This window comes from Pseudophryne corroboree, chromosome 12 (assembly GCF_028390025.1).
Source record: "Pseudophryne corroboree isolate aPseCor3 chromosome 12, aPseCor3.hap2, whole genome shotgun sequence".
Lineage (NCBI taxonomy): Eukaryota > Metazoa > Chordata > Amphibia > Anura > Myobatrachidae > Pseudophryne > Pseudophryne corroboree.
In genome coordinates, this window is record NC_086455.1 from 22,748,784 (window position 1) to 22,761,642 (window position 12,859).

At 43.6% G+C, this 12,859-nt stretch overlaps 1 protein-coding gene across 1 annotated transcript; it reads right to left on the reverse strand.

Moving 5' to 3' along the window:
* Nucleotides 1-2,374: 2,374 nt before the first annotated feature.
* On the reverse strand, nucleotides 2,375-12,644 carry LOC134981322 (carbohydrate sulfotransferase 8-like). Its single transcript, XM_063948664.1, has 3 exons — nucleotides 12,417-12,644; nucleotides 6,476-6,612; nucleotides 2,375-4,867 (listed from the first exon to the last, which is right to left on the reverse strand). Exons 2-3 carry the CDS (start codon nucleotides 6,597-6,599, stop codon nucleotides 4,065-4,067), a joined length of 927 nt encoding a protein of 308 aa, XP_063804734.1. The 5' UTR covers nucleotides 6,600-6,612; nucleotides 12,417-12,644; the 3' UTR covers nucleotides 2,375-4,064.
* Nucleotides 12,645-12,859: the final 215 nt, after the last annotated feature.

The following is a 12,859-nucleotide window of genomic DNA, read 5'->3' on the forward strand; positions in this document are numbered from 1 at the left end:
CTGGCGCCTTGTGCTCTTCACAGATGAAAGCAGGTTCTCACTGAGCACATGTGACAGACGTGAGAGAGTCTGGAGACGCCAAGGAGGGGTGGTCTTCAGTATGCCGGCTCTTGGGATCCCGGCGCACAGTATACCGGCGCCGGAATCCCGAAAGCCGGCATACCAACACTTATACTCCCTTGTGGGGGTCCACGACCCCCCTGGAGGGAGAATAAAATAGCGTGGCGCGCGTAGCGCGCCACCCTGCCCGCAGCGTGGCAAGCGCAGCAAGCCCGCAAGGGGCTCATTTGCGCTCGCCACACTGTCGGTATGCCGGCGGTCGGGCTCCCGGCACCGGTATGCTGGTCGCCGGGAGCCCGACCGCTGGCATACCATACTACACCCCCAAGGAGAACGTTCTGCTGCCTGCAACATCCTCCAGCATGACTGGTTTGGCAGTGGGTCAGTAATGGTGTGGGGTGGCATTTCTTTGGGGGGCCGCACAGCTCTCCATGTGCTCGCCAGAGGTAGCCTGACTGCCATTAGGTACCGAGATGAGATCCTCAAACCCCTTGTGAGACCATATGCTGGTGCGGTTGGCCCTGGGTTCCTCCTAATGCAAGACAATGCTAGACCTCATGTGGCTGGAGTGTGTCAGCAGTTCCTGCAAGACGAAGGCATTGATGCTATGGACTGGCCCGCCCGTTCCCCAGACCTGAATCCAATTGAGCACATCTGGGACATCCATCCACCAACGCCACGTTGCACACAGACTGTCCAGGAGTTGGCGGATGCTTTAGTCCAGGTCTGGGAGGAGATCCCTCAGGAGACCATCCGCCACCTCATCAGGAGCATGCCCAGGTGTTGTAGGGAGGTCATACAGGCATGTGGAGGCCACACACACTACTGAGCCTCATTTTGACTTGTTTTAAGGACATTTACATCAAAGTTGGATCAGCCTGTAGTGTTTTTCCACTTTAATTTTGAGGGTGACTCAAAATCAAGACCTCAATGGGTTAATAAATTTGATTTCCATTGATAATTTTTGTGTGATTTTGTTGTCAGCACATTCAACTATGTAAAGAACAAAGAACAAAGTATTTAATAAGAATATTTCATTTATTCAGATCTGGGATGTGTTATTTTAGTGTTCCCTTTATTTTTTTGAGCAGTGTATGTATGTATATATATATATATATATATATATATATATACAGGGTGATTCAAAAGTCGTAGTACACCCTTTTGTTTCAAAAACTGTGCAGGAAATGCGAAAACTGAATACTCCAGTAAGGTGTGGGTGAGGTGGGCTATCTTTTAGGGTATGTACCGAACATGGGCGCCATCTTGAAACCGGCCATCTTGAATCTAAGTCAGTTTTCACATTTTTTGAAACAAAAGGGTGAGTGCTTTCTCGCAATTTGACTTCCTGCAATGTAGGTTTGCACCTTTGGGAAGTTTGTTGTTGTGAAAACAGCCTATTCACCAACCATGCAATCTGTAATTGCGACCCTCACTCACTGCACATGGATGTTGCTACACGTGTAATTTATTGGTGTATGTACAATCATAATAGGTGGATGTGGATATATATATATATATATATATATATATATATATACCAACACAAATGTACAGTATTCCTTTCCCCACGCTTCTATTAAAATATATTCTACCAACAGTAATAATATATATATAATATATCATAAATATTAGCTGCACCTTTAGAAGAGAAGCCACCAGCGAGAGTTCTATCTAACAATGGGGGTCATTCCGACCCGTTTGCACACAGCAGTTTTTCGCTGCGGTGCGAATGGGTGCGGAATGCGCATGCACGCCGGCCGCTATGTGCGTGCGCGACATTGCCCGGCGACAGGGGTCGCCAGTTTACGCCGCGTCTAGAGAACAAAGCGTTCGCAGCGGTGGCCGCTAAGAAGATTGACAGGAAGGAGGCGTGGATGGGCGGATCCGGACCGTTGGAGACCGTTTTCGGGGAGTGGTGAGTATAACGCAGGCGTGTCTAGGACAACGGAGGGCGGAGGAGTGACGTCAAAGCCGGGCCCATCATCGCTGGATCCATCGCACAGGGTAAGTATGTCCAGCCCTAGTCTTGTTTTGCTTGAATTGCTTTTTAGCTTAGCAGGGCAGCAGAAGCGATCGCAGCCCTGCTAAGCTAAAATGCACTCCCCCCATAGGCGTGGACTATTGATCGCAGCCGCAGCAAAAAGTTGCTGGCTGTGATCAACTCGGAATGACCACCCATGTGTAACAGTGTGATGATTAGCTCCTAGTTTGTCACATATCTGGTCTAGCTTACAGGTGATGTTTTCATCTCATGAAAGTTGATAAACCATTAATTGAAATGTACCCGATATTGACACATTTTGACATAAAATAAAAATATTACCAAATTTATTAAAACAATAGTTCCATATAAAACCTTTTTACAGTACAAATCACAATTAATATATGTGCACCAAATAGCCGGAGATTTTTCTGCTTGATGGGCCGTTGCCACTTTTTGTACATCCTAGACAGAACAGTAATGTGGACACAGATTTCAAACACCCAACGCATTTTGCTGAATGTCATTTGCTCCCATCCATTAACAGATTTTCATTCCAACCAACCAACTAGTTGGACAGTAGGATAAAAGTTGGTCTGGTGTATGGCATAGTGGAGTTTACAGTCTAATTTCCTTACCACAAAACAGAGACAATAGAGTAATTACTCAATAAATCTAACAGCATTAGGCCCGGATGTGAAAAGGTCCCATTCAGTAATGGTCCATCCTCTCCAAAGGCCCCTGATTTAATCTTCTGAGCATTTTTTTTTGTTTGGCTAATCACATGCACAGTGAGCTCCATTTGGATTATTAGCTCCACTTATTTGAGGGGCAATCACTTACAACGCATGGACTTTCACTTGGCCCACATTACATACCGCCGATAATATAAACAAATGGCAAACACAGTTTATAAATAACCCTTAGGCTTCCTGTCCTTTCAGTATAACACTTTTCTTGTCGATCAATCACTTCCAAATCACCCGGATTAGTCCTTACACTGTCTCCATGGTCCAACCAACCAACCAACCAACCAACCAACCAACCAACCAACCAACCACAACCATGTTATAGTCAAGCAGGTCTATGCACATACTATATAATATTTTGTTTCAATTTGGGAGTTATGGTGGGTACACACTAGACAACTCGCAAACGATGAGATGTCATTAGTGACGGGACCCAGCGGGGGTGCCAGCATCGGCAAGTGCATACAAAGTTGACTATGCCAGCAGAATGGGGCCATTGTGTCGATATCGTCCTAGTGCGTACGCACCTTTAGTCTGCTCACGTTGACAGAAGAATGACTTTCTTGAATGGCATTTAGGGAACGATAAATTCTGAGAATTTATGGGCTCATCACCTTAATTTGATGTTATATTCTTCTGTGATTTTGATCAAGTCCCCTCCTCATCACTACCTCCCTCAGTATGCATTCTTTGTTTTCACTGTTTTTGCCCATTGGTTTATATTATGTACTGTATATTGATCTTTCATATAATAGCATTCATTCTAATAATATATCAGTACCGCATGCTTTATTTGGCGGTCTGTGTAGTAACTCTTATATATAATCAATAAGAAAAAGTATAAACAGTTTGTTCCATAATTTTTCTTCATCAAATAAGAATCATGGATAAAACTGATAGTAGGAGAGATTATGGGGTCTATTTATGAACCAGTGAAAAGTGTAGAGAAGTGAGCCAGTGGAGAAGTTGCCCATGGCAACCAATCAGCTGCTTCGTATAATTATATAGAATGCATTCTATAAATGTTACCTCAACACTGATTGGTTGCTATGGTCAACATCTCCACTGGCTCACTTCTATACACTTTTCACTGCTTTAAGAATAGACCCTATGTGCCTTGGTTAAACCATTATGGATTTGTGGGTGAATCAATCCACAAGTATGTACAATGACAATAGCAATCTAATCGTAAGTATTAAAACTGTCCTAAAATTCAGTACACTATAGATGCCCCGTTATAATTCTTTCCTCTTAGCAACCAGCTACAGTATTTATCTATATCCAAAAAGCGTGAAATCCAGTTTATATATCTTCAGCAACTTCTGTAGTAAACTGCCGGGTAGCTGGGCAAAATATTTAGCACTTATCTTAGAATCTGTTCTTGATTCATTGTACTTCTTGATGTCTGGGTATTTGAGGAATGGTGGTGCACCAACTACTTTCAGAACATAGTCAGAATCCACTTTCAGTGTTTCAAACTTGCCTAGTATGCTGTAATTGACGTTGCACGGATCACAAAGATAGTGCATAGGTCTCCAATGTGTATCTAGTTTTTCTGCGTTCCGATCAATGATAAAATTAACAAACTCCTGGAAAGATACAGATTCTGATGACTTATTGTTTTTTCTGTACTGTGATTTGATGACGTTGGCAATTTGTGTTCCATAGTAGTATCCACCATAATGAAGAAATTTATCTCTATAGGCTGAAACGAGTCTTTGTAGCGGATCGCGAGTAAACAACACTTTAGTATATGTTTCAAGCAGTATGCTTTGCTGATCAGGGGGGTAGTCAATCAGTCTCTTAAACAGTGCATTTTCATGGACTGCTTCATGGTCAATATACTCTGCATCTACGTTGAGGTTTATATTTAGAAGAAACAGAATCCTCTTCCAGTTGGAACAGCCTACTTTTGGCACCTCACAATATATTAGCTTATGGTGTTCTTCCACATACAGCTGTTTGGCAACAGCAGCCTTGATCTTATACAGTGGTTTACTAAGGTTATGTTGTGCACATTCTGTCTTTAAGATGTGTTTACGGTGATTTTGAGCGTTCAATATTTCATTGAGATCTGAAAAAAAGAAACAAATGTGACATAAATTTACGATCGACAGACTGTGGCTTATTTTAGAAGTGAGGAAGCCCCCAAGAGGGCCAGATGTACTAAGTTTTGAAAAGTAATAAATTGCACGGTGATAAAGTACCAACCAATCAGCTCCTAACTGTCATTTTTCAAACCCAGCCTGTGACATGGCAGTTAGGAGCTGATTGGCTGGTGCTTTATTACTGTGAAATGTATCACTTTTCAAGGCTAAAAGGTGCATACACACATTTTGACTTTGCAATTTCCCTGGAACTCCCCAGAGCCATGAACCACCGATAGTGACTATCTTTACTTGAGATTTTGACTACAGTATGTGAGATATTGACTACAGTAAGTGCCAATTCTGACTATACTATGTACTAGATTGTACACACAATATAGTCAAGATTGACTTGCCTGCACAGTCTATCGTATCTTGCGATACCGACCCCACAGGAGTGTGCATCGCTATCGCAAGCTGTGTACACATGGTGCTATTTGCACTAACTTTCCTTACGATTTTGACTATATAGTCAAAATCGTAAGGTTACATCGCAACGTGTGTATGCACCTTAAGAGTTGGATCCACATGCACTGAAATGCTCTTCAGCTTGTGCAACAGTGAGTACGGCTCTACTATTACTTGCTCAGTAAACCTACTTGGTTAAACTACACTGGAATTATCCTTGGGTAAAATCTAGGTAGTGTGTACATTACGTATGCCAAACCACTACCTGTACCCACATGTCCAACAAGATCCACTCTGTATACGGTTACTCCTATGTTTTATGGTTCACTGCCTACAGTTCTTATAACTTGTACACCTCAAACTTGAAGACAAAAGAAAAACTACCTCCTAGTAGCCTGAAAGTCTACTGATCAAAGGAGCTAGTTACATATAGAGTCTAATGGTAGTTCTTTTCCCTGTTAGAATCTACCACAGCCAGTTAATTTCCATTTTCTACGGGACTGCAGGCAAATCATTCAGTTCTATACAGTCCATTTAAGTAGCTTTTAATTTTTAAATCATCAATCATTGGCATCATTTGTATTGATCAGATTGCACGCTAGCCAGATTTATGCCCTTATTTATCAATGAGTGATAAATTTCACTGTGAGTGATATATTGCACCAGCCAATCAGCTCCTAACTTCCATGTCACAGGTTGGGTTTGAAAAAAGACAGTTAGGAGCAGATTGGCTGGGGCAATTTATCACTCACAATGACATTTATCACTCATTGATAAATAAGGGCATACGTAATACTGTTGGTAGCCACAAGATTTACAGTCACAGGTGTATCTAGGAAAGAGGAGGCCATGTGCAGGACCGTCTGGGTCCCCTCTTCTCTAGCCGGCAGAGCTGTAGCTCTGGGCACTAGGGTCGCTAGCAGACGCCAGCACTGTGCCAGAGTATAGTGCGCATGCGCAGTTCTCTGGGAAAATGGTGCAGCAGCCATTTTCTCAGTGATTTCCTTACTGCGTATGCGTGAAAATCCAAGAAAATAGCAGCCGCACCATTTTCCTGGTGATTTTTGCAGCGCTGATGCTGCCGATGTGGGACTCTGGAGGGTAAGCATTGAAAATAGGTTACGCACTTTTCACTTCAGTACCAGGAATGAGCAAGTAGGGAAACTTTATGGTGATTGTGATGATAATTCCCAAAAGAAAACAGGAAAACAATGTAATGAAGAAAAATATATATGTTGGCTTTCTCGGCATCTTATCAGGACCACTGCAAAAAAACAGAAAAAAAAAAGGTTAATATATTTCATACATAATATAAGTGAACTAAATATTCAGTTTTTAAGTCAAAAAATATTATCTATCTTTACCTGCACTGAAGAAACAAATGCTGTTGACGTGGGTTGGGTTCGGAATGCCGGCTGTCAGAAAACCAACAGCAGCATCCTGATAGTGAGAATCCCAACAGGGGGAAGGTAAGTATACTTACCTTCCCCCAGTCCCCACCTAACCCTCCCTTTACACAGTCTAACCCTAACCCTCCCCGGGGTTGCCTAAACTAACCCCCCTCCCTGCAGCCTAACCCTAACCCTTCCCCAGCAACCTATTCCTAACCTCCCCCACCCACAGCTTACCTCTTGGCTGCCCTGGCAGTGTTCTCCCTGGTGTCGGGATGCCAGTGCAGGATTCCGCTCAATGGGGGTCATTCCGAGATTATCGTAGCTGTGCTAAATTTAGCACAGCTACGATCATTCACACTGACATGAGGGGGGATGCCCAGCACAGGGCTAGTCCCTCCCGCATGTCAGTGCCGACTCCCCCCGCAGAAGTACAAAGGCATCGCACAGCGGCGATGCCTTTGCACTTGAAGAGTAGCTCCCGACCAGCGCAGCTTTAGCGTGCTGGCCGGGAGCTACTCAGCGCTCTCCAGCCCGCAGCAGCTGCATGTGACATCACGCAGCCGCTGCGGCCAGCCCCCGTTCGTTGGCTGCGTTGTCCGGACCGCACCTACGAAACGGAGGCCAAATGCCCCACCCCTCCCCGCCCAGCGACCGTCTCTGCCTGTCAATCAGGCAGAGGCGATCATAGCGGGCCGACGGCCTTCGGCCATCTGGCATGCGCCGGTGCACTGCGGCGCCCGCGCATGCGCAGTTCTGAGCTGTTCGGATGGCTGCGATAAACTACAGCGTGCGATTGGGTCAGAATGACCCCCAATGTTGGGATCTGTATTTAGATAAGAACCAAAAAGTGAGTGTTTCCTCAACTGCGCACTGCTTAATATATACAATAAATCTACATAATAATGGAAAGTCAATATACGTGAAGATGTAAATATACTGTATAGTCAATGTACTAAAGGTGCCAATATGTGGGAAGTCTTTTCACAGTATTTGCTAGTCTTTATCCAACAGATAAGGAAATTTGCACGTATATTGACTTTCCATTATTACGTAGATTTATTGTATATATTAAGCAGTGCACAGTTGAGGAAACACTCACTTTTTGGTTCTCATCTTGGATTTGGGGTGTTGAGTGACACCTAGAGTCGACCTCAACTGCTGCCGCACAGGGCGCAGTGGTTCACTATTTTCTTTGTAAGTTGGGATCTGTATTTAGACTGCTGGGATCCTGACCATCGTGATTCTGACCGGATCCCGTTGAAGTGACTCTAAATGGTAATTAGTTGATCTTAGACAGGCTAGATGATCTTAAACACAACTCCAAGCAGTGGAGAGAATTTGACCACATCCTTTGGTTTATTGTTATCATAATCTCAAGGCAGGGACAATTCAGGTAACCAAGTGCCATCAAACTACCACAGCCACCTTACTCCCAATCAAGACTTCTAAACACCAACCCCAACCAACTAGGATATCTGACATGCTATCCTGTCAACAAATATAAAACCGGGTTTTGATAACTTATCTTGTTGGTCAGGAACCCTTCAGGACTGTAGACCATACAGTTCCAGGATCTTCCCCCCTTTTTAACCACAACAGTAACTGAGATCAATTAATACAGTATATGAATATTTTCAATCATTTTTCATGCCCTGTAACTTCCTTTCTATTGTACTTTTTTGAACAGGGGCTGCATGGCACTGGGCGCAGGACACAGAGGTTGGTGCGGTACAGGGCCTCACCTTGGCATGGGATTTAAAATACATGGACTCGATGGTTATGGTTGGATTTTACTCTGAGCCATAGGACACTGCAGCCACCCATTTTTTGTCATCTCCTCAAGGTAATCCTATGTAGTGCGCCCAAGACGGCTGCCTCATCTGGTACCTTTTATTGGTGGAATATATTACCCGTGGAAGTCATTACCCAAAATGTCTTCACCAACCCTACAATATGCTTATTGTGCTTTCTAGGTTTCTGTTGTTTTCATTTATCATTAACTACCACAAAAAGGGTGTTTCACACCTTAAAACTGCAATCAAAACCTAAAAATGTCTTGTTCATGGCTACTATATATGTTTTAGGAGTATGTTCAGACATAAGGACTGGATTAGCAATATTCTTAGTGCTATCACCACTCATCAGAATTATTTTATTTATTACGAGTTATTTATATAGGACACAGATATTACGCAGCCCTTTACAAAGACTATGTAATCATTAATTTCGGTCTCTGCCACAGTGCAGCTTAAAAACGATATTGCTTACCACATTGTTTTCTTGGCTGTTTACTTTATGACTATTATATTTAAAGTAATACCACTGGTATCATCAAGATGTTGGACCATGGGCAACCAATTCCACCAAGACTCATGGTCTGTTATAAGTTATGCCTTGATAAAGACACCAGCAGTGTCGAAACGCGTTGGAAGGAGGATCTGATCTTTTTGGGGAGATGTTTGGGACATCACCTTTGAAGTTGGACGGCGGGCTCCGGGGACGCCTGATGTTACCATCTTTAACCTTGCTGTTTTTGTCTACTCATTTGGTAGACCACTTCTTTTGGTGAGAGACCATCCATATCCCCTAAGTGTTTTTATGGTGATGTTTTGTGAATAAATAGTGCTACACTATTGGAGGTTTTGTCCTTCTCTTTTCGGGTTCAATACATTGAGGAGAGGATTATAAGTGGACAGAATCCAGACTGGTGAAATTCCAGCTCCCACAAAAACGTGATTGTCTACTCTTAAAACGAGAGACCTTACACATTTGAACCCAATTTAAAAAAAAATTTTTTTAGATAATGCATTTGCTAATTTATTTTTAACACTAGGAATGGTGTAATGGTATGAATGGCGCAATGGTTAACATTACTGCCTCATAGCACTGAGCGTTGCAATAAGTTTCCGGATACACAAAAAGTATTATATTTACAAATAAAGGGAACATTCCATTTTTTCAATGTATTCACCACAGGAGCCTGTGCAAAGTTGCATGTGCTCAAACCACTTTGTGAAGCAACTGAACCAGTCCGAAGCAGGTACAGATGGAGCCGCTTTCATCTTAGGTGGCTCCATCGCAAAGGAGCACTCCCGGCGTGACTAGTCGATCCATCCGCCTAGTCACACCGGGAGTGCACAGAGATGCTCCCATTCAGGGGGACGGGAACGCCCGGGCGAGTGTGCCCAGTCACAGATGGAGCCACGACTAGCGTGGCTCCATATGTACTGTATGTCTTCTACATGCTGGATGTAGGTCTCCACTGCAACTTCCGGTGACTCAAAACAAATCCCACACATCTTGTGGTTGAATTGTGGGAACACAAAGATGTCAAAGGGGGACAGGTCTGGACTGTACGGTGGATGACCATGCTCCTGCTTGCGCTCATGGGCCAGAAAAACCACCACTTTCGAGGACTTAATGGAAGATGCATGATGGAGAAGGGCACCACGGGTTTGAGTTCTTGGAATAAGCTATGGCTTCCAGGACTCACAGCAGGCATTGGTTGGTGTACCAGTCCCCAGTGACGATGCGCTGCTGCATGTGTGTGGTGCGGTAGCTGCATGACCAGTCTTGGCCACACAAATAGCCACCATCTGCTTAGCCACTCTGTACTCATGTCGGAACTTCTGTGGAAGTGCACATTCAACTGGGGTCCACTGATCAGACTGTTGTTTGTTCTCGGGTTCAAAACTGTAGATCCATGATTCATCACCACTGATGATCTCCCAGACAAAGATGGAGTGACTTCCATCGAAGCTGGCCAGCATGTTGCAGTACCAAATCACCTGAGCCTCATTCTGCTCCTGAGTCAGTTGATGGGGCACCCAGCATGCAGAAACCTTGCTCAGGGCAAGCTTTTCATGGAACATCAAGCCTATGGATCCCGAGAAGATACATATCTCTAACTGGGCCATAGTCACTTTGGTGTCCACCTCAACTGTGGCCTGCATGGCAGCAACGTTGTCCTCGGTGATGGTGGACACAGGTCAGCTGCAGTGCTCCCTGTCTTCCATGGACCATCTCCTATGCTGAAATTCTGCAAAGCACTCAAACACAGTGGTTCAGGATGGTGTTTCCTCTCTAAAAGAAGCTCGCAGTCAGTCAAAACTCTCCTGCTGTTGCAGACCACTCTTGTAGCCATAGAAGATCATGGCCCGACAGTGGCCTCTGTTGAGCTCCATAACAAGTCTGTCTTCTTCAGTGTGCAGTGCTGCTTATATATGGTTCTGTGCCTTGACATTCCACAAGAACTTTAGTCAGAGATTACAGTTCACAGTCAGAATGTGTCTACTCTATCAATGCACTGCACATCAGGAAAATTATTGCACACCCATCGTACAATGTATAGTCCCTACTATATGCACACATGCGCAAACATACACATCAGGCACCACCCCTGTCATGGAGTGGGGGAGGGGGGAAGGTTTGATGTTCTCACGTCAGTAGTCCCCGACCCCATATTGGACACTATGTCACAAATTGCGGGTCCATTATTTTAGCCCCACCCCCTCCATACAAACCCATGATTCACAATAAAATCTCCCCATCCTGGCCAGTTTTACCTGGGATGCAGGAGTCTCTGACAACTTCCAGGAGAGTAGGTAAATATTCATTATAGTTACTATCCTATTTTCATCCCTTGAAATGTGATCAATGTTTTATTTGTATTTGATTTATATGTATCAGTCCACAATCACTCACATTACATAGCGATGCATGTACTATTACAGTAGCTCCAGTGACATTACTAATAAGCAATTCATCTCTTTTCTAAATAATAGTAATATACCGGACTGATGCATATTCACTACACTTCCTGCTGAAACGATCAGAAATGTACAGTAGAGGAGCACGTTACAATCAGAACAATTTCCAAGACTACTTATACCTAAGGCTAGGAGCTACTAGGGATTTCTTATGAACTGGAAAAAAGTATGGAGCCTGATTTCGAATGAAGAACTGATCGCTGCTGTGCGTTTTCTGGGATTGTTCGGAAAAACGCAGGCGTTCCCAAGCGTTTTCAGGGAAGGTGTGTGATGTCAGCTCCGGCCCCGATCAGCCTGTTCTAATCGCACTGGACGAGTAAGTTCTGGGCTGTGCAGAGACTGCACACCCACGTTAAAACCAGCCACTGGTGAGTGAGGTGCAAATGGATTTGCAGCTGTCTACCGAGATTGCACACTTGCACGGCGAACATACACTCCCCCTTGGGCGGCGACGATCTGATCTCAGGGCTACAATTTTAGCAGCCTAGTGATCAGATCTGAATGACCCCCTAGGTTGCTGTGGAACCACACAGCCCAGAAGAACAAAAAAAAAAAAGGAGAAACTCATTAAGGAGGATGTGAGTAAGTTGTACTGTAAGTGAGAGTTGTAAGTGAAATCACCTCTTAAAGAGCTTATAGACAGTGGGCAGAAAAAATAGAGGAGGAAGGGGGGTTAATAAAGGTATCTGTGCCAAAGCTGCCGTCTCTGTCTATGTATTGGCACGGGAATGCAAGAACAGCAAATATGACAGTTTTACACAATGAACAACTTCATTTAATAATCAAAATGTATTTTTCAACAACTTTTTTTCTGTTTAAACCAGCAATAAAAGATTCTGGAAATATAGAACTATTGACACACCACCATTATTTCTGCTGAAGCAGATTGTCGGAGTCTCACTTACCTTTCTCAACGCTTTTCCTATCCACGCTTTATTACATCATTGCATTTTTTTTTTCTTTTGTTTTTTTTTCAATAATATGCTTTGGTTTTCTTTCTGGATTCTTGTTCTGGTTTTCTTTCTTCTTTCTGTGTTTTAAGATAAATCCATACATTAGTGTGAAGTTCAGTAAACGGAGAGTAAACTGTCGCTGAATGTACTGTAGACTGAGCTGTGTGAAGCTAAAGTCCACTCTATTTCCACTCCTCACTAGTACAGTATGTCATAAATGGCCATTTGTGTACAATGTCTCCAATAACGTCACACCATACTGTATTTAATGAAAGGGATTGCTTTAAGATTAATTAATATCACTGACATTTGCATTGATTATGGTGACAAATACTAAATAAATCAGTACCTGTTACAGTAAGCCCCCCACCCCCTCCCCCTAAAAAGGAGAATAT